This window comes from Lissotriton vulgaris, chromosome 3_1 (assembly GCF_964263255.1).
Source record: "Lissotriton vulgaris chromosome 3_1, aLisVul1.2, whole genome shotgun sequence".
Taxonomy (NCBI): domain Eukaryota; kingdom Metazoa; phylum Chordata; class Amphibia; order Caudata; family Salamandridae; genus Lissotriton; species Lissotriton vulgaris.
The window spans coordinates 1415407774-1415430959 of NC_141689.1; the positions used below are offsets into that span (position 1 = coordinate 1415407774).

The 23186-nt window shown below is 42.9% G+C and overlaps 1 protein-coding gene across 3 annotated transcripts in view; it reads left to right on the top strand.

Annotated features, from left to right (window-relative positions):
- ARHGAP24 (Rho GTPase activating protein 24) overlaps window positions 1–23186 on the top strand; it is a 1593044-nt gene that overhangs the window by 1460080 nt on the left and 109778 nt on the right. For all 3 annotated transcript variants that reach the window (XM_086961877.1, XM_086961879.1, XM_086961878.1), the window contains one exon: window positions 5451–5658. In XM_086961877.1, the coding sequence (XP_086818003.1) occupies window positions 5451–5658 (208 nt within the window). The remainder of the gene's footprint in view (window positions 1–5450; window positions 5659–23186) is intronic.

Sequence of the window (23186 nt, forward strand, 5' to 3'; positions counted from 1 at the left end):
CTGGCCATAGTTTGGTAAGAGCGGAGCCCGTTTGTTCATGGTCCTGAAGAATGCCGCGGACGTACATGGGCCTAAAGGCAGAAACATGTTGACCTCTATCACAGCCGGGGGGGGGACACTAATATCCCCATGACACCGATCACCTTCTTTTAAACTATCATATGATTGCCGGCACTATTACATTTAAGATTACATTCATAATGGCTTTTTAATTCACTCTTTAGTTTTCTTTGGGGCCCCACTTAGTTTAGAAGTGCATCCCTGTCGTCAGGTGTATGCCCGCCCTCTATCAAACCAAGTTTTTAGAGGGCGAGGACTGGTTCATGATGAAGCATGACACCCGGTGGTGTGTGAGACCAGTCCTTCACTTTTTGTGAGATGCCAGCGCTCACAATTGAAACACTGCACTTCCACTAGTGACACCAAGACTGGGAGCCGCTCATTGTGATACACAGTTTATGTTTGAGGCTGCCATCTACCAGTACCCCGTGCCTCTGGTTCCCTCTGTCCAGATTTTTCTGGCCTTTTGTGGTTACATGTTCGCTGTGCATCATACCACCCTGCGCCCTGCATCTTTAGTGGTAAATACCTGGGTAGGTAAAGCCTTTGGCATTTGTCCCACATATATATAACACTATCTTTACAAAGATAGAATTGTGGTCACTGTAGGGCGGACTAAGGACCTCACAGTCCTCAACGAATGGAGACATGCTCCAGGTGGCAAATATATAATCAGTAGTGCTTCCTGCACCTCGTCCTATAAAGGTAGGAATATGTTGATCAGTAAATCTGGGAACTTTATTAACCATACCACGCTCTGTCAAATAAGAGAATAAAACCCGTCCCCTAGCATCCATCATGTTACTGTCCAGCTCGTGGGAAATTGGATCAAATGTAGTTGTGGAAAGAGTTTGAGGGTGCCCCAATTTTACATTAAAGTCACCCACAAACAGTAATTTAAGGGGGCATTCCACTCGAGCCGCTCTCTCCACAAGCATATCAATTAGCCCAAATAGGCCTTGAAAGTCACCTTTGCATGAAAAATTATTATCACAAAAGTTTACCAAATGTAACTTATTAGCGTCTTTCCAAGTAAGACAAAAGGCCTGCGCCTCCCCCTGTTCCTGAAATAACTGTGCAGTTGAACCTACAATGTGCACTTTAAACCAGACCGGCAGAACCCCTTTAGCTCTGCCCGATTTAGATGGAATAGCGAGCAGGCTAAAATACACAAACCGATCAAATACAATGTCCTTGCTCTCCCAAGTTTCTTGCATAAAAACTATATCAAAATTCATGATGAAGAATCCCATTTCATCTAATGAAATCTTTGAAGCTAGACCCGCTCTGTTCCAGCTCAAACATTTCAAGCATCCATTGTCAATTGGAACATCATCATAACATCTGCTCACACTGGCCCCTAAAGGGCAAGGGTTCTGTAAAGGACCAATGGGCAATTGGACAAAAAGAGGTTAATTTAGCTGAAGCCTCCTCAATATTCACAGTACAGGATCCTACGCACAAATGATCATGGGGAAAGGTAATATTTGTTAGTACTACGGAACTGAGGTTATAAGGGGTCCCACCCTTCTCTATTGATCCTGGAACCATGGGCTGAAAATTCTGTCGGGGAGAGGATGGCATTTGGGCAACAGACATCGAATTATTAAATGTCTTGCCCACCTCCTGGGTATCGGATCAGACAAGCTCCTCCCTAAACCATCAATCAAGATCTTCCAGCCCAACCAGTGGTCAATTGGAGTGAAACTAGATGGGGGTCTGGACGACACAGATGCACAGGGAACAAAACTACCAGGAGTACAGGATTGATTCGCAAGGTGCTGATAAAAAAAAACAAGCGGGATTATCTTCATAGGGCTGGTTTTAACCATTCCCATACTTGCTTTATACAGTATTCCCTGGACAATCGTCGGGTTACGGAAGTTAACCACAATGGCATTCCGCTGTTTCCATTACCCCTGCCCCCAATGCCCCCCACCTGTCTTGCCGTTAAGATCTCTTTAGATATGACCCAGTTGCCAGAGATGTTGTTATTCAGCCAATGGATGGATTTGTTCATTAGGCCCCTGGTGGTTTCCATATTGACTTCTGTGAGCCTAGGGACGTTTTTGTCAGTGCAACGACGTACGGGGCAGATGCTGGGAGAAGGTCTATTACAGGTAAGAAGGCCTGGTTTGGGGCACAGGCTACCCGTTGTTTAGCAGGCTGGGTTACTGGTAAATCGTCAAGTGGGTGTAATACAATCTTGCTCTGAAAAGGAATAGTAGGGGTAAAATCAAAGGCCAAATACTGAGTACAAATGTAAGTCCTGGAATCTAGTGGCTTCGCCAGTTTGGATTCAATTATCATTAAACGTTCAAGAATAGGGCGAATCTTGGAATCCAAGGGATCACCTAAACCCTTGCTCGGTTTGCACCAGGTATTATCATTAACCGCAACCAAACCCCCAAAAAGGTCTTCATCTGCAGCCTTATTACGCGAGGCTATTTTGCTGGTAGTGGCAGGATTTCTATCCTTGGTCGATTTGGCAGTTTTCCGCCTGCGCATAGCTCTTCGGCCACTCTCCCCATCGAAGTCACAAGACTGGTCACCAACCTCTATGCTTGTTGGACTGGGCACAGACTCCTCTCTTGGTGTAACCCCTACGCAATCTAGGTCATCACCCACATTATGAACCAGCGCCACAGAACAAACCTGGCCCCTTGGTGCTACAGTTGGGCTTTTTATCACTTTTACACTCTGTGGTGGAGGCAGCTCACAACAGCTTTGGTCATTAGGTATTTGAGTGATCTCTTTGGTTGTGAGGAAAAGGTGATGCTCTACCAGCAGAATCTCATTTGAAACCATGTCTGCGGCCCGGGTTAGGTAGTTGTCAATTGTCGAGCGGGTGCGGGGAGGAGATATCGTACTGGAGACGCTTGGGGCACCCTTTCTCTTGCCTTTCTGGGAGTCTAGTTAAGAAAAAAGAAAGGACGTGGACCAAAAAACAGGAACAAAGTAGGCTGAGTAGGCAAGCGTACACTAAAATCAGCCACAGCTCTCAAGGCGTCAGTATGAAAATGAAAAACAGTACCTTGGTCTGTGGTCCATAGTGGCTACAGTAGAGTTCACCAACAGACCTTAGAGGGGTGGCCAGCCTAGCCTTTTTCCAGGCTTTGATGGGCGTAGACGGGCCCGCCCTTGGTCCGGGCTTCGCCTCAGAGGTTTTTATCATGTTGTCCCCAGCAAGGAGCAAGAGCAGCACAAACAACGGGCGTCCTGCTCTGCGGGAGCCCTCAGAGGTTTTTACTACGCCTCCTGGCGCTGCGGGTTACGTCGGCGGCAGTCAGGCCGCAAAGGAGGCTGGGTGTCATGGTCCTGGGCTCCTGGCCCCCAGCAAGGAGCAAAAGCAGCACAAAAAATGGGCGTTCTTGTACCACTGTTTTCCTTACCACTACTTTCTCTGTTCATCAAATTGTTTTGTTTTTTCTAGTCCAAGTATTCGATGTCTAGCCAAGGAAACGTTTGTCTTTATTTTCTGGCTCCTATGAAGGCCTACACACAAGAACTTTGAGCTTCTAGCTGTTCTTACCCGGTTTGGGTACGACAGGAGAGCTGTAAGCAATTTTAGTGCAGTCTAAGATTGCTTGTCCCATGGCCCAAGTGGCTAGGATGTAAGGAGTTACATGTTCCCTCAAAAAGTTTTTGTTCCTTTTTTCTATGGCCAAGAAGGCAAGACATTTCTGTCAAGTCCAGTAGTGCCTTGTCCTGCACACAGGTGGTTGTGAGCAAACAGATAAACAAGCTCAGTCAATGCCAATTGGTCTTGCTTACCTTTATATAAAAGTGCGACCAATAGTAGTCTCCAATATCTATCAAGATGACACAAAAACCATCCAATCTTTAGGAAGGATTGACTCTAATAAATATGGTATACAATGCTGTCTGTGGAAGACAGCTTTAGTGGTCTGTAGTGAGACCACAAAAAGCAGTTTAGGGGGCATATGTCCCTTGGCTAAATGTATTAAAGAAGTAGGGAAAATTTGGACTGGAGCCTGTCCATAATCAATTTGTTCGCATTACGAAAAGAGATTGGGTCAAATGAGTTTATGTGTGGGGAATGGCGTCTCTCAGTGTTCAAGTTGAGCGTGTGTGGTTCTAGATTCTGAACTTTTGTTTTGTTCACGAGATAGGTCACAGCAGTGGAGCCTCAGACTAGCTACAGCGGGGCAGAGAAGCAGCAGAGCAGTGTTTTGATCTCCTGTCTTGTGATTGGTGGCGGGAGATGGAAATACAAAATGGACTCATTTCTGCTACTCAGTCCATTCACGCGAGGCAGGGCAAAGGCTGGAGCACATTCCAAGACTGTTCGTAGCCGCCCATGGATCACCTGCCTTTTCGGTTTGGTGACTTGAACCCCCAACCACAGACTTTCATTTATGGTCAATGTAGCAAGATCACCCTGGTTGTTGTTCAATATGCAACGTGTATAAAAGCCAGCCATTGTTCTCTGCCCTCATGAAAATTGCGTCAACTATGTATAGACAGCGGCCTATAACTGTGTACACCTGATCATGTAATTCCATTATTGTTTAATGCTGAAAATCAACAAAAATGTTTTTTTAAAGAAACGTAGATAAGCTCAGCCACACAAAAAATATCCATCTATCACGTGCTATACAAGGTATCACTTTGGTCTGGACACATTTCCTCGGGATCGGTCTATGAAGTAAAGCATAACAGCGTGGCAGGAACTCATAACTGAGCAGTATTTAACACCAAGCAGAATCAACCAAAACTTGCATAGGACACAAGTGTTTACCCAAAAAAAATAAACAATAATAAAACATAACTATGTTATCAAAAACCGTCTCCATGCAACATGTACACATGTCAAATAGCCAATACATCAAATAAAAAAAAAACATTTAGCAAGGCTTGATACTAGAAAGACTGAGGGACTTATCACAAGTGCCCCGGTAGTCCTGGGGCTCATAATATGCGTTCCCAGCCCCACTGAGATTAAAAGTAATACAGGAATATTGGAGGTCCAGAAGAATCCACCAGGTCACTTCATCTGCTAAAAGCATGAACATTAGGAAATCCCTGTAAGAATAGGTGTGAAAAACAGATGGCTGCATGTTATTGCTTATGTGCTGTAATCAGTAGTAATCTCCCCGCGATACTGCCAGAACTACCAATATCATAGTATCAGTAATTCAAAAGAGAGGGAGATTTCTGGACAAAGACTTTCCGCTGATAAGGGGCATTAAGAGGCATTTGAGGTCTTCACATTTCATGTTTTTCCACCCATTTATTCATTGCATGATCAATGTTGTTAAGTACATTTTCTCCAAAGATTCTTAAACCTTCTTTAATACGCTGATAGGCAGGAACATTAAGGTATTTCACATTCAAACCTTCCATTTTTGTTCTCGATTTCCAAACAGGTATATTTGGTCAGAAGTTGGAAGAAACAGTCCGGTACGAGAAACGGTATGGCAATCGGCTGGCTCCACTGCTGGTGGAGCAATGCGTAGATTTCATCCGGCAGAGAGGACTCAAGGAGGAAGGTCTCTTTAGACTTCCAGGACAGGCCAACCTTGTCAAGGAACTACAGGATGCGTTTGACTGTGGAGAGAAGCCGTCGTTTGACAGGTAGGCCCAGTGATTGTAACCTAACTTGCTACACGAGGAAATGCTGTAAACATTGTTGCGTAGCATGTTCCCTGCCTAAGAAATGTATGCACACCTGCCAACTGACCACTGGCAGACTGACCGCTGAGTTATCAAAATTATAAACCTCTGGGACATGGATCATGGCAGTGCCACCCAACCTCAGTCTGACAAGAACACAATATCCAGAACATATAATAACAGGATGACTCGGATGCCATGATTCCAAAAGGAGCTTAGAGGAATGCAGCTCTAGGGCACACTCAACCCCAGTGCTTTTACATAACACCAAAACCTAGTCCACAAACATTAATGCAAGCTGTTAATATACCTTTAACAAATGTCTATATCACTTTTTGGATAGGAGTAATTGAACATATTTGTTTAAACTTTGCTGGCAGCAAATAAATGACATACCAACAAGTATAGCCTGTGTGGTGTTGAGGACACATCTCATGGGAGTGACAATGGGACAACATATGTTACTAGCTGCTGTGTCCCAGACTTCTTATCATAGACCCTCAGCTTCACGCTGAGGCATTACATAAGGCTCAGTCCTAGGTCCTTTATCTTGATGATACAGTACTTCCTACTGTCCATGAAAATATTAATGTGCCTTCTCTTCTCACATCCACTCAGGGTGCCCACATATTTCATCACATTTCTTCACTGAATGCTCAGTTCCACCCTGAATTGTGCCAGTGTCTGCCACTCTCCCCCGCAGTGGGTGACCCTACACGCTATTGTACATGGTTCATCTGAGATTGAATTCCTCTATTACCCACCCCACTCTGATGCCACTCTCCCATATCCTACTGTCGTTTTCTCTCCCGAAGTTTACCACTTCCTCAGCTCGAGTCCTCTAATCGCTGTTTGATTTTAGATCACACCCTTTTGTCTCTGACAGGACTAAAGTACCCACATAGTAGCTAGCCAACATACAGAAGTCTCACCTTTGTCGCCCTTTTCACTCCACGCAGTCACTCGTTCACATACACTTCATAAACAAGCTATTTTGCTCCAATAGTCTGTTTCAAAGGTATTCTTCCTTCCTCTTCAGAAATTGACCATAAGGGCTTATCCACTGCATGTCAACTTCATGAAGCCACGGGTCCTTTTTCATTCACTTTAATATTTGACTTCTCCCTTCTTCAATCACCTTTTCATCTTCTGCACACTACATTTATCCTTATGGTCTCAGTTGATAAGATCAACAGAAAAGGCTGCTCCAGATTGTTTGTAGTGCCCCAACTGTTGAATTCACCCCTGATTTTATTTCATACAACAATTCACTATTTGGTATTTCACAGAATACCTGAAATGTGTTTATTCCCCAAGAAGAAAATTATTGTTCTTCTATATTGTGGGTGATTCTCATCACTAAGAGTCCATCCTGCTAGCAAAAGGCATGCTTTTCCAAGATATCTTCTTTTAGATTTCATAGTTTTCCCTGCAGGACGTTAATGCACAATAATCAATCATGGTTTGAATAGCCTCTGGATAGATTTTTTTTAAAACTTGTTGAAATTCTGCAAAATGGACCAGATTATCAGATCAACTATCGGATCAATTAGCGGATCAACTTGGGTTCCCGAATTCTGCCTTGAATCTAAGAGGAGGATAACGTAGTGATCCGAATTTCTGCATTTAAAAATAATAATAATAATTAAGTCCTGTGCCAGAGTGGGGTCTCCATGTGGCTTGTGTGACAGCTCTTTGGGGGAAAGTGCAGAGGAAAGCCTCCATAGATTACTGTTATGTGTGTGCTTTTACATTATAGTTCTACATGGTTGGAGAGAATCTACAAGTCATAACTATGGTGTCATTTCTGGGGTTCATGGTCTGCTTCCAGCCTGCTAGGTCAGAGCAGATCCTGGACTCTACTTTCCAGATAAATGACCACCCTCTATATAGAGTGATCTGTCTACCATCCGTGATTCTGCTGGTGGAAGCACTTAAGGAAGAGCTGAATGCTGAGTACAATGTTTATTCCACCTGCTTGATATGTATTTTTCATATTTTCTAAACAAACTCCCGAAGCACGTGTTTATGAAATCTTGAAAAGTCAGTAGCGCCAACATGCACGACCATCAATTGTGTTCCCTAGCCATGACTGTTATGCCTCACGTGAAAGTATGGGTATGGAAATACAGAGACAATGCCACTGCTACCACCACCATTGTCTGGAGTTCCTGTAGCAGATACACCATCTACAAAAGATGTCCACCTGCAGAGCTGCCATGGATTTCTGCAAGTAGACCCGGCTGAGGCTCTACCCGTGGACACTCTGCTGTTCCCGACCCTTAGATGAACCATTGGAATCTCAAAGCTGGTGGATGTGACATTCACCATTTGGATGTCCTCTAAATGAACTCCTATGTATTTGTATTTTAGCGCTTTTGGCGGGATGTGGTAAGGCCAGGAGTTAATAAAAGGACAAATCCTGCTCAAATATTGACAGATGCAGAAGACGACGAGTTAGAACAATGAAGCATGTTCATATCTCTGGAAGATGGGTAGGGTAATTTACTTCCGAAAAACAAAGGTGATGCAGCAGTGCCATTACAGAAGCTATAACATTGTCTGTTAAGTGGGTAAACCAGGCTAAGCACGTTTCTTTCTGCAGTACTGCCCACTGGCTGCTACAGCTAATGTTCACAGGTGGCAGGCTTTACACTACAGAGTGCCACTTCCCGTACAAACTCTGCATTTGCCATTGCTTTTGAATATTGACAGGGCAAGTGTAGGACAGTGTGTAGCTTGGAGAAGAATTATTCATCCTTCCTGTTGAAATTTGTGCTTTAAAATTCAAAGACCTTTTTCAGTACTCAAGAGGATGAATGGGTCGATGATATTTCAAGCGTCCCATTAGCCCTTGTCAGAAGTGAGATCGGCTTGAGGATTTACACACATGCTAAGCAGTGCTGCTCTTTTATTATTTTATGGCTGGCGTAGCACTAAGTTGCTTCACTTCATTAACTTTTTATGAATTACACTTGATTCTAAAGTGCTCTCTAGGTCTCAAAGTAAGGGTCATTACCTAAATCCTTTCAAGTGAAACCATTAAAATATAGGTATCCATACTATTGCCAAGCACTTTAGGGAAGGTGCTCTACGTATGACAATTCACTGGCCCGTTTGTTGGTGTTTAGGGATTTTATAAGAGCTTTCCATCAAAGTGTGAATCCCTTCCCCACTCCTTGCTTTCCCTGATGGTTCGTGCTTGAAGACTGTACAAGGAAATAGAAGAAATAAATATGTAGGCATGTGGATGGCATGTATGTGACATGTGATTCTACAATACTACTGCCCTATGTTTGTTTTGTTGTTATTCTGTGGTTGCTAGTTTCTCAAGTTCAGATCCGCACTAGGATGCCGATCATTGTTCTGGAGAGAGGTTTCTAACTTTGATCTCAATATGGTGGTAAGGGAGGTTGTTTTAATTGCCTATCAGTATATGCATAACATTTCAGACTTCTCATTTGCAGTCTTGTATAACCCCCTTAAAATGTACCTAACCACAACAAACAAACCAGTTCTTCCAGAACTCTACAGAGTAAACATGTTTACTTTAACCATACCATGATTTTTACACCCAAATTCTGATTACATGGACACCATCATTTTTACCACGAAGTTGGTTACAACTACCCAAATGTAAACTGAAATGACTAGGGATATTGCGACTAGGCGAGTTCATCATCGAAGGACTAAATTATGCAAGCTGGAAAACTATTACAGTTATTGTGGTTTGATACATTTTGTAAGACCTTCTCAGAGACTTCCATCACTTTCTAGGTAGCAACAAGAGGAGAATCTGTTTGCAGCACACTCTACTCAAGTCCTCTGTCGATGTCTTGCTGAAGTCAAATATCCAGTCTGTGCACTACTACTTATTAACCCTGATGACACAGAAATGCTTTAGCAGTTTTCAGGAGCATGAACTGCTTTTTTAAAAAAAAATTATATCTTTCTTTTAACTAAATACATGTGTTTATTGACTTGCACTCTGTGTATTTTTGGGTGGATATATTTTAGTGTAAAGGAAAAAAAATAAGCTTGCCCAAAGGAAGCTGTTAATTTGGGAATTTAATAAAAACCTCCCAGATGATGATACCGGGTGATAACAGGTACCGCTGTACATGGGTGGAGAAAGTGTGGGGGACATAGGGGATTTATCCCCCCCAGATTTTGGAGGGGGGACACAGGGGACAAAGGTGAAGGAAAGAGGAGGACAAAAATGTCAGCCCTCTGGGCCTCCTCAGCTCTACCCCAACTGACGCTTCGAAGCGAAGCTTCAACATAACAAAGAGGCCGATCAAAGTGCTGCCCTGCCTCACACCTGCATGCTCAGTGGCGCGCGAACTAGGTGTGAGAGGTAACCTGCACACGTTAAGCAGGAGAATGGTTAAGAAGTTGAGGTTTCTTTTTCTTTCTGCATTTGAAAGAGTGAAAGGTTAAATGCTTTTAAGAACTAAACAGCTGCTTGGCACAAAGTACATTACAATCTGATCATGTAGATCGGTTTACATGTGTCTTCCAGGGAACCATGGCCATTTTCATAGAACTGACACATTGTATTGTGATATTCGTTATCAGGAGCACATCTCTCAATTCAAGAAGGAATATATTTCGGTTGTTGTTATTCAACTGTTGTATAATGACTCATACTGTGCCTTCATTAGGAAATTTCCACTGATGTAAGTACACCGTCCATTCTTACTGCCTTTTATGAGTCAGACATACTGGGCTTGATTTACAAAGACTAACTTGCACTTTTGTGTATGTTTACGATTGTTTGCTATTCACAAAGGTATTTTACTAGTAGTATCTTTATGACTGTGGAGTGTGCGCACATAGAAAGATAGGCCTGTCCTATCTTTTTATGTGCAGAGACTCTGCACTTGTAAAAGATACTACTAGTATAATACGTTTGTGAATAGCAAACAATTGTAAACATACATAGAAGTGTAAGTTTTAACTTTGTAAATCAGCCCCTCTGTCTTTTAAGTCGGGTTTAAAAACAAGTTAGGGTACATTAATATATTGAGTGATGCACACAAAGCAAAATCTACTACAATAAATGGACAGACTATATTGTGCCCCATTTAAACCATCTTTCACCCTTACGTTTAGGAATATGTGCATCACCGGAGACTATTGTTTTTTTTAAGTTGTGAAGGCGATGCACTACACTGTAGGAGTTAGTGTTTGTTTATTCCCCACATTCACTAATTCAGGACATAGGTATATTTCAAGATTCTTATTATTTGCTTGAACTGACTCCAATGGCCAGCACCCTCAATGTGAAAACTGTTCCCGCTTCAAAACAGATGTCCACGGCCTCGTAAGGGATTTTTGTTTGAGTGTACACTTGAACAACATCTGACGTTTAAACAGAGACAGGGATGAAGTCCCTGCTTGAACTTCACTCCTTTTTCTGTGCATAAAATGCTTGAACAGTGATCGTGACTACAATGGAGGCGGGGGTAGATGTGTGGATCAAAATAAATTATCATTGAATCATTTGTCTGATCCAGTGGTCTTTTGAAACCAATTCAAAGGTTCTCTCATTTTCTGTTTTTAAAAAATATTTAATAAACATATTCTCATTTCTTTTTAAAGTAAGGACCCCATATCGAAAAACATTTAAAATCCTCGAATGAAGCATGTTCATTGCTTACTTGATTTCAGGAAGGCTCTTTTCATGAAGTGGTCATAAGAGCAAAATCTTTGATACCTGTGCAACTCAGCCATATGCAAGAAGTGCACAGCCAGAAGTGGATGTATGTGTATGAGTTAACCCACTCTCGAAACAACGCAAACTTGAATGCAGGGTTGGATTGGGCCAATAATTTGGCCCAGGGAGCCCAAAAAAGTGGCCCACATGCGTAAATCGTAACCTTTTGCAATGAACTACTTGGTTACTATAATGGAGCTAAGTGTTGGCAAACATGTGCGGTAATTAAAGTATTCTAGGGCATATAGGGCCAGCACCTAAATTGAAAATGAACAATTCCTAAGGAAAAAATATACATTAGAAGCTCAGAATTATGAAAAAAGACTTGAACTCCTGTTTAATTGCTTTTCTATCTATACGTTTGCTGCGGAAGTTTTAATGAATGGTCGACTGCCTTTTACACTTACCCTGGGCTTTTAGATACTTCTTTTTTACAGTACATAAAAGAGGCCCTCCAATGCTCAGAAACTGGTGGAAGGAGTATCAGTGTTTTTTTTGTTTTACTGCCAACATCACATGTATTTTCCAATACAGGAAATGATGGTGGTGTGTAATGCAAACATACATTAAAAGAATAGTCTCACTTTCCCAAAATGCATGCAATTTTATATAGGACAAAATTGGCCCAGAGGCATTGGAGTTCTTTACATGAGCTCCAGATAACATTACAGAGGGACAGACATATTTTTTGGCTCTTTGAGATTAGTGATTTGCCCAGAATGTTGAGCTTACGCTGGGACTCAAACCCAGCTTTATGGCAGGCAAAGAACAGTAGAAACTAATTTGAATGGAAATGCCTCTTCCAGGCAGAGAAGGTAGACAAAAATAAATGAAGAGCCCCCATGCTGGCTCTCCCCAACCCCTCTGGTCCTCTCCCTTGCGCCAGTACCCTGCAAAGCAAGTTCTAACAGCATTCCAAGAGCAGCTCAATTAGGCCACTGTCTCACCTGGAGGGAGCTAGGGGGCAGGCACACCTCATGCTTTGACAGCCAGAGCAGCCCATTGTCATTCGGCCTCTCACAGTCCTGACCTTAATGTACATCAGGTCAGGCTCGTTATATGTATTCAAAGGCTTTAACTACAGGCTTTGATGTTGTGCCCTTGCGGTGGAGACTGAGACAGCCACAAAGAAAATAGCCCACATCAGAGGGCCGATTGAATGTCATGTGGTAGGACTTCGGGGCTTCTGTCTTGAAACTTTACTGTTTTCTTCCCCTTGGCCAGCAGTTGTTTTTCCGTTCTCTATTCTCTTACATGTTCAGATTTTTTATGTACTGCTTTTGGTATTCATGATGGATCACAAGATGGTGACCACATTTCTGAGCATAGCCTGCCTTGACAAGTGCTATTGTCCCTTATGGTGCTAATCTTTTGTACGTTTATACATGGTGGCCAGCTAGTGACTTTTACTAGTATCCTGTCGAAGAGAGCGCATTGAGCTGGAATAATGCGGTTTTGCAGCTGCTACATTTTCTACATAATTATGTATTTTACAAATTTGTCACATAATCCATCATCATCTGCATAATCTTCAGAGTGAAACAAAATATTTTGTTCTAGCTCAAACGGATCAGAATTTACTATGCATCAACATAAATAACCATGCAGTGAAAAGACCTTCACAAAGGTTGACTGCTCACCTTTCAATTGCATATTCCTGTATCTGGGCATTAATTGGTACCAATGAGGTGAAACGTCTGCCCAGTGTTAAGAGGTGTAAAAAATGTCAAAATAATGAAGTGACACATCACAAAATATGCCACATAATTTGCTTTTCATTACTGCATAACTTGGTCCTCTCCGCCACATAATGTGGTCCTCTACACCACATAAATCCAGTGACCCTGACCGGGGCAAAAACCGCATGTAAAATATAATTGCAGACACCATAAGTGAAAAATAAATGAAAGATAAACCAATCTGAGGGAGGTGCATTGTTTTCTAGTGCATGGGTGTGTTCATTGGAGCAAGGCAGCCAAAAGTGCACCAGTGTAGGAAGAGACAAAGTAGGTACAGTATCTTAGTAGGCATGGTGCTATTCTACTTTCTACTAATGATGATGCATTGCATCAGAAGATATAAATTAGCCACTCATTGTTTAAGTGGTACAGTGCTTTCAATGTTTTTCTTTTTTTAATAATACACATTCAGACTGTACTTTGTGCATACTTTTCAAAACTGGCAGCAACCTTACAGTACCTCTCCCAAAGAAAAAATACTTGTTGAAACCAGGACGCTTCAATGATTCTAAGCCTGGCTGAAGACAGCTGTAATGCCAGAAACCGGTCCTAGGAAGCTTGTTTCCGGTCCAGGGAAGGCATGGCTTGGCAGTTCGGGCTGGACTGTTCCCATGAGGCACAGGGTCAGACTGATTTGCATATGGCCATGTCTGAACTGGGGTGGCAGAGTGGGCTAAAGAATGGTGATGGATTAAACCCAGATCTGTTGACTGGGTGTGAGTGTTTGATTAGTTCAGATGCTCCGTCCATCACCACCCCCTTTTGTACCACCCCATTTTGTACAACTTTTCAAAACTGGCAACTACCTTACAGTACCTCTCCCAAAAAAAGAAATACTCATTGAAACCAGAACGCTTCAATGATTCTAAGAATGAATCCAATTTCTGGTTCTAAAGAAGCCTTTAGACTTATTGAATACCTAAGCATCACCCAAACACACAAGCCTGTCCCACATTCCTCAATTCTTTTCAAGCATCTCATGTATGAGGGAACTTTGTGCCTCATAAATAGTCCTGTCACATTTGGTTGCACCTCTCAAACCACATAGCCTCTTGATTTAACATGTTGACACACACACGCATGCATGCACTGCACACACACACACATCTTGTTTTTATGAGCAACTCACATACTGGGCTTCTTGTATGTTTCTCTCACATCAGGCGTTTCGCATTTATAAAACATTTCTTTCTAACAAACACACACTGCATCTCATTTTTTGGAGCATCTCAAACACAAGTTGTATTTCATATGTGTCTCATAAGGCTTCTCACGTTTGTCTGCGTCTTCACATATTCGGTTTGCAAGCATTCTACACTCATGTCATTCATGTGCACAAATTCTTTCCCCAGATTAGACAGTAAAAGTTTACAGTTTTTTGTACTGTGTGTTATACTGTAACTTGCTGCATTGAGTGCCTACTCCACCTTCCAGCCACAGGAAAGCAATCAATACACTTCAGTTGCCTGCAGTAGAATCCTCACTCTCAATCCACATCTTGTGCAATGCTAGAGCAAATGGGAACAGACGAATATGTTGAAAATATGATTGTTCATGAGCACACAGTTTGTCAACGGGGAGGCTGGCAATAGTAATCTCTTTCTCTGGTTCCACAGTGCCCACAGCAGCACTGTGGCTATGGCGGAGGTGGTTCTTCTGATGAAAATGCTCAGGGATTGCAGTGATGGAAAATGCCACTGTTGGAAGCCATTCAGAGATTTTAATTCAGTGTTTTTTATAACATACTTTTCTGAAAGACCAAATGTTGTGTTGTGCACCTCTATAGTTGTGCTTTGACTGTTTTTGCTGGCTGTAGAACTCTGTGCACTTTGCCGCCGCTAAGCAGCACTAAAGTGCCTGACCCCCTTTTAAACATGGTCAAATGAGCCTTCTCCTAATTAGCATATCTAACTTATCTATAAGTCCCTTATATATGGTACATGTTGCATCCAGGGACTGTAAGTTAAATGTCACTAATGAACTGCAGCACTTACTGACTCATCCAACATAGTGACAGTGTAAAACATGGCTTCAGGTCTTCTATTATAGCCTCACTGTAGAATTGTAAAAATAGAAATTTGCCCTGTAAAAATTAACCCTTTTGACAGGACAAAACCACCCTTGACATAATAATTAGTGACCCCTATGTAAGTTTTGTTGCCCAGAAGGACGAGGTGCATGGTATATAAATGTAGGACACGCAGACGTTTAATGTTAACAAGCCTTTACATGGATAAGCACCCAAAAACACATTTTCACTTTGGCAGATCTAGCTGCCCGACGTACATTATCAGAATACGAATTAACATCCTAATACTGCATCTCAGGAATAGGACTAGCTGGGAAAAAAAACAGTTTTTAATATTTATTATAAATCCAATTGAATTGTAAAGTCAGATTTTTAACAAATCTTAAGGAACTCTAAATTTTAGAAAGTTGCATTTTGCCTGCCAAAAGTTCCTGTATGCTATTTGCATTTGCTCTCCAACTCCTCCTAGCCAGTAATTAGCTCTTGAATAGGTGTGAAATGTTTCCCAGGACTATACGATTGCTTAGCTGTGACTGATATGGTTGGCCTGAATGATCAGAGATGACTCCTCTAAATCTCATAGATTATGCAGTGTGAGGACTGTGACCATCCTTTTTGACATTACATTGTCAAATACTGCTTGAGTATGAAATCCAGCTTGACAGGTCTGCTTGGTTTTACATATACCACTTAAGGCACAATTCAAAGGGCAAAAATTGGATGTCAAGACAATTCGTGTGTATCCACTGTTTGGTTACTGGAAGTCCCTGTTTTGTCTTACCAGAATTCTATCTCTGAGTTTTACGTATAACACTTGGGGAGCACTTCCAAGGGTGAAAACAGGATGCCTAGACAATGCTTGTGTATCCACTGTCTGGTTGCAGCATCCCCCTGCTTTTGTCCTACAAGACATCCGTCTCTGGGTTTATTGGAGGTACAGTGGCTGCTTAAAACTGGATACTATATGTGGGAGGATACTAGGATTAATGTAATATTCTCCCAACTCAGCCCTAGCCCTCAAGTTTTGCATGATAAAATACTTACGCCATCTTCAAAATGCCCAAATTGGGTAGATTTGGTTCAAGAAACGTTTACCTGATTGTTTAGAGCATGCCCATGAGTTATTCCCACCCTCTAGCTTGTGGTAGGCCTAAATGTCACACCTCCAGTCACCCTCTTCAGAGTACTCGTGGACCTGAAGAAGAAACAAGGAGGACTAAACCTGCTATCTGTGACTTGCGAGGAACTCTGAAGGACTATACTAGTGTCCTCTTGTACCAATGACAAAAAAGTAGATTTAAAGGGTCATAAGTCTGACAACAAACTACAAGAGCCCTTTCATGCAACTGTACAGCTGACCAGCGGAAACTGATCCTGAACTGGACGCTGCGGAAACTGATCCCGGACTGGGCCCTGCTGTTTGCCTCTCCCTGAAAACATGTGAGTCCTTAAGTGCCTCCTCTGACGCCATGAGGGCCTTTACAATTCTTCTCCTGTGGGGGATTAGGACTTAAAGGACTGAACTCAGAAGGTATAATCTGTGACGTGGGCAGACCTGGTTGATGGAGTGGACCTGCGCTCCATCGTGGTCAGCTTTAAATGGTGTTTATGTCCCAATCTTCTGCAACTATTGACTATTATCAGCGCCTATAGCTTTTTGGAGCTATTTCAATGCATTTGTTTCGGAATAGTCTATTTGCATTTTGAGGTTTAACCCCTTGCGTGCTGCTGTCGGCCAACTGCCGACGAAGCGCCGCCCACCTAATAGAAAGCCCACACCGCGGCGGAAAAACCGCCGCGGTTAAGGCGTTAAGAATGTTACTAAGAAAATTTGATTTATTCTTCCCTTTTTACGCTCCAACTCTTATTTGCTTGATGCATTAAGATTCAAGGTTCATGTTTTTTCACACAGTTTTTACTTACTTTGGAGAATGTAAAAAACAAGAAAGCATACTGTGTTTATATGTACACCTTTATCATAATTGCACCTTTTCGTTTTAGAACTATGTGATTGTATACGTTTATCAGAGCCTTTGGCTCGCAGACCATGGGCACTTTCTATATGGTCAATGGAGAGTCCCCAAGGCTGCCCCTGAACCCCCCCCTCCCAAACGTTAGTGTCTCCTACACCCTTGCTGCGGTACGACTCTGTTCTGATGAGAGGGAGACAGCTTTTGTTGTTGCCCAAGGCGCAGCCCGTGGTTGTTCTAAAATGAGAATGTTTACCGGGGCTGCGGATGGTTTTGCATTCATATGAAGTAATTCGCAGCGGATTACGCTTTGTTGTCATGACAATATTCAATTACCACACAAGGACGGCCACGCTTCCAAACCGGGTGGGTATTCAATGGCGGGCTAGGAATGAAAGCTGTTATTTTCCCTTTACAATATGATCGTTAAATGTTGACTCTCTCGTGAACTTGTAGCTCTGCTGGAGAATTGATGCTTCTTGTTTGACAGACTTATAGAATACAGGAGGTGCTGAAAACTTTATTTATGTTGAACATTCTAAGATTTAAAAAATGTGCTAAAGTTTTCCATTGCTCACAAAGAGTTCGTTGTCATTAGGTATTTTTTTTTATGTTCGTTTTTTATTTTTTATTTCCAAGTTGTAGAAAATTTCATTACAGGTATTTGATGGATCTGTCGTTTTGGCATTGGAAGCCTTAGAAAGGGGGGTTTCTCTACTGTGATTTAACCACTCAGCTTGCCCAGCTGCTATATAACTTTACTCTGTTTGCCTGAGAATACAAAAGGGCCTAAACAACTGAGAGACATATGTAAAGGCCCACATTGTGATTTATATCACAGCCACCCTATTTGCCCGTGCAGTTAAGAATTTGGATCCCGGGGAGGAGAAATACATGTATTAATCTGGTGACACTGTGATTCATATTACTGTTAAAGTCCCTCTCCCCGGTAGGTGCTGTAAGTGGAGCTCCACCACCATCGCTTTCAGCAGTCCACTATCTCATAGTTAAAATAGCCATTGGTGGGTTCAAGTTCCATGGTCAGAGCCAACTTCCTGGATGCGCGCCCTCCTATAGGGGCAGGAAGGAATATAGAGCTGCAGCATTCTAGGGACATTCTCCTGCAGATCCTGGCAAGGAGACTGCAGCAGAACCCCCAAAACAGTGGCAACTAGGGTCAGCATCCTACAACTACATCCATCCTTGCTGCTGTTGTTTGAGAGGGTGTCAGCCTCCCATCTCTCGCCTGAAGGGGGACGTCTTCGGGAAAGTTGGATTAACCTGGATCAATGCATGCAGTTTCATCTATAGTGGGGCCAAACTAAGCAGCATTACAGTGATGTGGTGCAAAATGTTGGGTGTGCTCCGTATAAGGTTTGAGTGGCCCTAGAGATTTTGGGCACCATTTGAGGTACTATCCAGTTGTCAGGAATGATCTTAAATCCACCCCACTGATTTTTGACAGGCTTGCAGAGCGTTTAGTTCCCTCAGCGCTGCAAGTACAAGGAAGAGCTTACTTAATGCCTTTAGCTTGTTAATACATAGGAATAAGAAGTAAATTAATTAACTTATTTGAGTGGGTGATCTGAGAATGGGGAGCATGTAACCGGGAAGTCTTATTTGCAGCTGTGCCCGATTTGTCGACCAACCATGGCCTGAACCAACCACAGCGATGAAAGGTTGCTGATTGTGAAAAGGCAGATTTACTTGAGTCATGAGTCCCAGCTTTTTTGCAGATTGTGATTTTGGTCTGTGATTTTCTGAGTTGCACATTGCGGGTGACAACCATCATTGTGTAAGATGGTTTCCTAGTAAAATGTGTTATTGCAGCAACAACAGACCTGTATTTGGTGACAGCTGGTTGTCAGTGATTGCCCTTTGCAGGAGCTGGGATTATTTAGGTACTGTTCATGTTAGAAGGAAATCTGATGTAAAGAAAAATGCTCGCCCTTACTTACCCCCAATGGATCAATTTGGGAGTCAAGATAAAATATGAATCTTTACTGTGCTCAAGCAAATAGATTACACACATGTACAAGTATCAAACTAGAAATGTCAGGCAGCTCAGATATGATTTTGTTTGTCATAAACAAGCTTTGCTGTCGATTTGTTTCTTCTCCCTCACATACAAACTTGGCTATTTGCATAATGCTTGTACCAAACAGAATTGGCTTGTGTGCCTCGAAGAGGACTGCAGATTTTGCAATGAAATGTAGTCCTTAATCTTAATCCTATTTATTCTGCTGGATTTCCCAATTAAAAATATGTTTATTCTATTTTAGTTTTACACATTCTTTGCATTCATCTTGCGCTGTCCTTCATTTTGTGAACCGGGAAATGGTGGGTAAAAATCACAGTAGACCACAATGAAATGCACATTTCCTGGCATTGTTTTTTTGATAGTTTTAAATAGTGCAAATTCGACCCGAAGGTACTGGAGCACTTTACATGAGCACGAGTTACATTACACAACGGCACATTCATTTTTAGTAGGTACATGAGAATCACAAGATGTTGAGCATACGCCTAGACTCGAACCCGGTTTCCCAAATCCAAAGTAGGCCGTTCTGACCGAAACGCCACCTCCCCGCCAAGTGATAAAGCATTAAATGAGCTTCAAAAACTGTACAGAGAACAGCATCCCATTCTACTAAGGAAATATTAATCTAGAGACTGACTGTCAAAAATTGTATTGTTCAGTTTTTGAGCGTAGTCTTGCCACCGCAATACTAACCGCCCTTCCAGCCATTTGCCACAGAGATACTAACTGCCCTTCCAACCATAAGCAACAGACATATGATGAAGGACGTATTATGTAGGAAAGTAGGATCTGCTTCTATAGTTACCCCCACCTTTTGCCTGGTGCTAAGCTGTATTTTAACTAGTCTGACTGGTATCCTGCTAAGTAGGACCCCAGTGTATCTGCTTTCTCCCTAAACTAATGTGTTCAGTACTTGGGTACATCTCAGATTGGATACTGGGATACCCTTATAAGTCCCTTGTATATGGTACTAAGGTACCCATGGCATAAGTACCCCCGAGGTCTCCCATGGGCTGAGCATGTATTATGCCACCCATGAGAGGCCATTCAAAATGGATCTACCCGCCTTCCATTGCAGCCTGTGTAAGCTGGTGCTAGCACCACTTACTAACAATTCAGGTTTCCTATATCTAGGGTCACTGCACTTAAAACATGTAAGTCCCCCTTATAGCAGGCCTTTGCAATCCTTCAGGCCGGGTGCTTGGTTCTAAGTGAGAGGGTGCCTCTGAATGAGCAGGACATCCCTTCAGCCTACGGAATCCATTCTCACGGGTTGTTAGTGAAGCAGCCATATACCATATAGAGGGGCACAGCGTAATTACGTGATGACCATCTCGAAAATGGCTGTAACAAATCCTATCATGTTTGGTATCAAGCATGTTGCAATCATACCCTGTAAATGGTGTGGGAGGTATGATTCCAAGCACTGGAAGAGCCCTCCGTTAGGCTCTCAGTATTCCTGGTACCAGCCCTATTGACCCGGAAAGCCCAAAATGGTTGCTGCCGCCGAGAGACACAATTCTGTCCTCCTGCTGCTGAGACAAGTTCGAGCAGAAGAATGCAGAACAATAGGCATCCTGTCACAGGGAGGTGTGACCATCTTCCAGACAGGGTTTAGTGTATTGGAATGGGGTGGGTGCGCTTGCCAGCGCCACTCAGTATTCATTAAGAGCACATTTGGTGTCCCTGTGCATAGTCCAGCTCAAACCAGTCCTGGGAGCTGATGGCTCCTGCTCTGGCGCAAAACTGGACAAAGGACATGGGAGTAACCTCCCCCTGTTCAGACTTTCCCCTGAGAGGGTGCCCTGAATCTTACCAACCCTTTCCCTTGTTTACTTAAGGGCTTACTTGGTGTAGGTCCCTAGATTCGTTGGGGGATAAGATTCAGTTCAGACACCACTGCACTTCTACCGTCTGGGCACCCTTGAATTCTCTGGACTTCGTTTGGGCCTGATATTAATATATCAGGTCAGCTTCTCACACTAATCATCTACAACTCTATTACCGAGGACTTTGCCCCCATTATGGAGGACCTGCTTCTCCTGATTGTAAAAGAATCAGACAATAATATAAAAAGAACACAAGGACGTGGTGCTGCAGTCATTTTGAACATCTTATTTTTTGTGGACATATGCATCAAAAATGAGTTCCAAGGAGTTGAAGTTTTAGTGGCTTCCTTGAAGGTAGATGAAATTAAGTGAAGCAAATAATTAATGAAAGTTTACGTGAACATATTGCTAAGCATTATTAATTGATATCCAAATTCCATTTCATTCATTTTCAATTGATTAAAACAGTCGGTACCATAATTTAGATACATTACTAACATTTCTTACACTTCACGACTGAAAGGAGTAAAGTATATCACCTTCAAAGAATATGTCTGAAAGTTGCAAATGTAAGTCATTTAAGTTTTTTTAGAATCACTTCTGCCCCCAAAATACACATTCATTAGATAATCTGTGCATCGGAAAGTCCATGCCTCACTTTACTAAATGTATTACCCAAGAATCAGGAAACAGTTAGTAGTCGTGAGCATTTTAATTCACACTGGGAGCCTCCCACTTTCAGTTACAAGTATTTAAAGTTGCGAAATAATCTCCTAACTGAGTGGACATTTCCTTTTCAGCGTGGACTCCCACATTTGTGTAACCATTCTGGGGTTACCGTGCCCCTTTGGGTGCTCGCCAGTATGAAAATGAAACCCATTGGCTATGGTGCAGTCACTAACAAACCCCTCAACTACATCACAGGTAAAACCAGGGCCGGACTGACTACCGGGCGTTTTGGCGTGCTGCCGAGCTGGGGGCTGATGTCCCTGCGGTGGGGGCTGATTTTGTTGATGGAGACCTGCGTGTGCTTCGAAATAAACAAAGCAAAACGAATTTCGTTCAGCACACGCAGGTCCCCATCAACGAAAACAGCCCCCAGCTCAGCAGCATTCCAAAACGCCTGGTAGCCAGTCCGGCCCTGGGTAAAACTAATGGGGGAGTGGTGTAGCTTGTGACAGTATTAAAGCATTATAGAGAATTCCTACAGACTATGTGACTCCGAATCCACTCCCCTGTGCCCACCACAGCCACATGGGTCACTCCCGGCGCAAACATCAAGTTCCAGCATAAGGTCTACGTCGGTATCAGAAATGCAATTAATCTTTGAAGTGAACAGTTTTACCAAGAGGCTTTCTAGGCTGTTTTTTAGGTCTCGGCTTAGCGTACACTGCGCAGCAGTGTTGCGCAGCCGAGAAAGTTTGATCTTCAGTACTCGGCTTTAACCCGCCTCTCTCTTCCATTGGCTAGCTCCATAAATGGAGGCTAGCCATTGGAAGAGAGATGTGTCAATCTTTGTGGGAGAAGATTCGTCGGCGTTTCTGTCTTTTTATTAAGCCCCGCCCCCTTTGTTTCGTGGGCGATTGTGGGCGTTTACTTTTTTTTTTTTAGACGGATGTTTTTTGTCATTGCTAACCTCGTCCTTGTCCCGTGTTGTTGTATTCTGCCCCTCTCCCGCTGTCCGTCCTCCCTCCCGCTGTCCGTGTCTTTCTTCCCACCCCCCTCCCGTTGTCCGTGTCTTTCAGGATCCACGATCTGTTGTGTGCAGATGCTGCAAACAGATTTTCAGGAATGTGTGTAGTTTCAAGCCAGTCTTCAACTGTAGTCACAACATATATTTTTTCGACATTGTCGTTGCTGTCATTATTCACGTTTTGTATCCAGGCTTTCTTCCATGTCTATGATGAGTGTAGTTCCAGTTTTCGCGCATGATCGGGGTAGTTGGTGGATCATGGCGGCCTGCGCTGCTCGGCGCTGCCTTTCTGTACTATCCCGGTACAGGGACCGAGGGATGGGGGTCCTGGGAACGGAGCTGAAGGAGCCGCCACGACCACCCCGGAGACTTCTGTCTGGCTGTGGGCTACAAATTGAGCGGGGCTTCAGTTCTAGGTATGGGGGGCGAATTTAGGGAATTCGTCAGACCATAGTGCATTTTTCGAAAT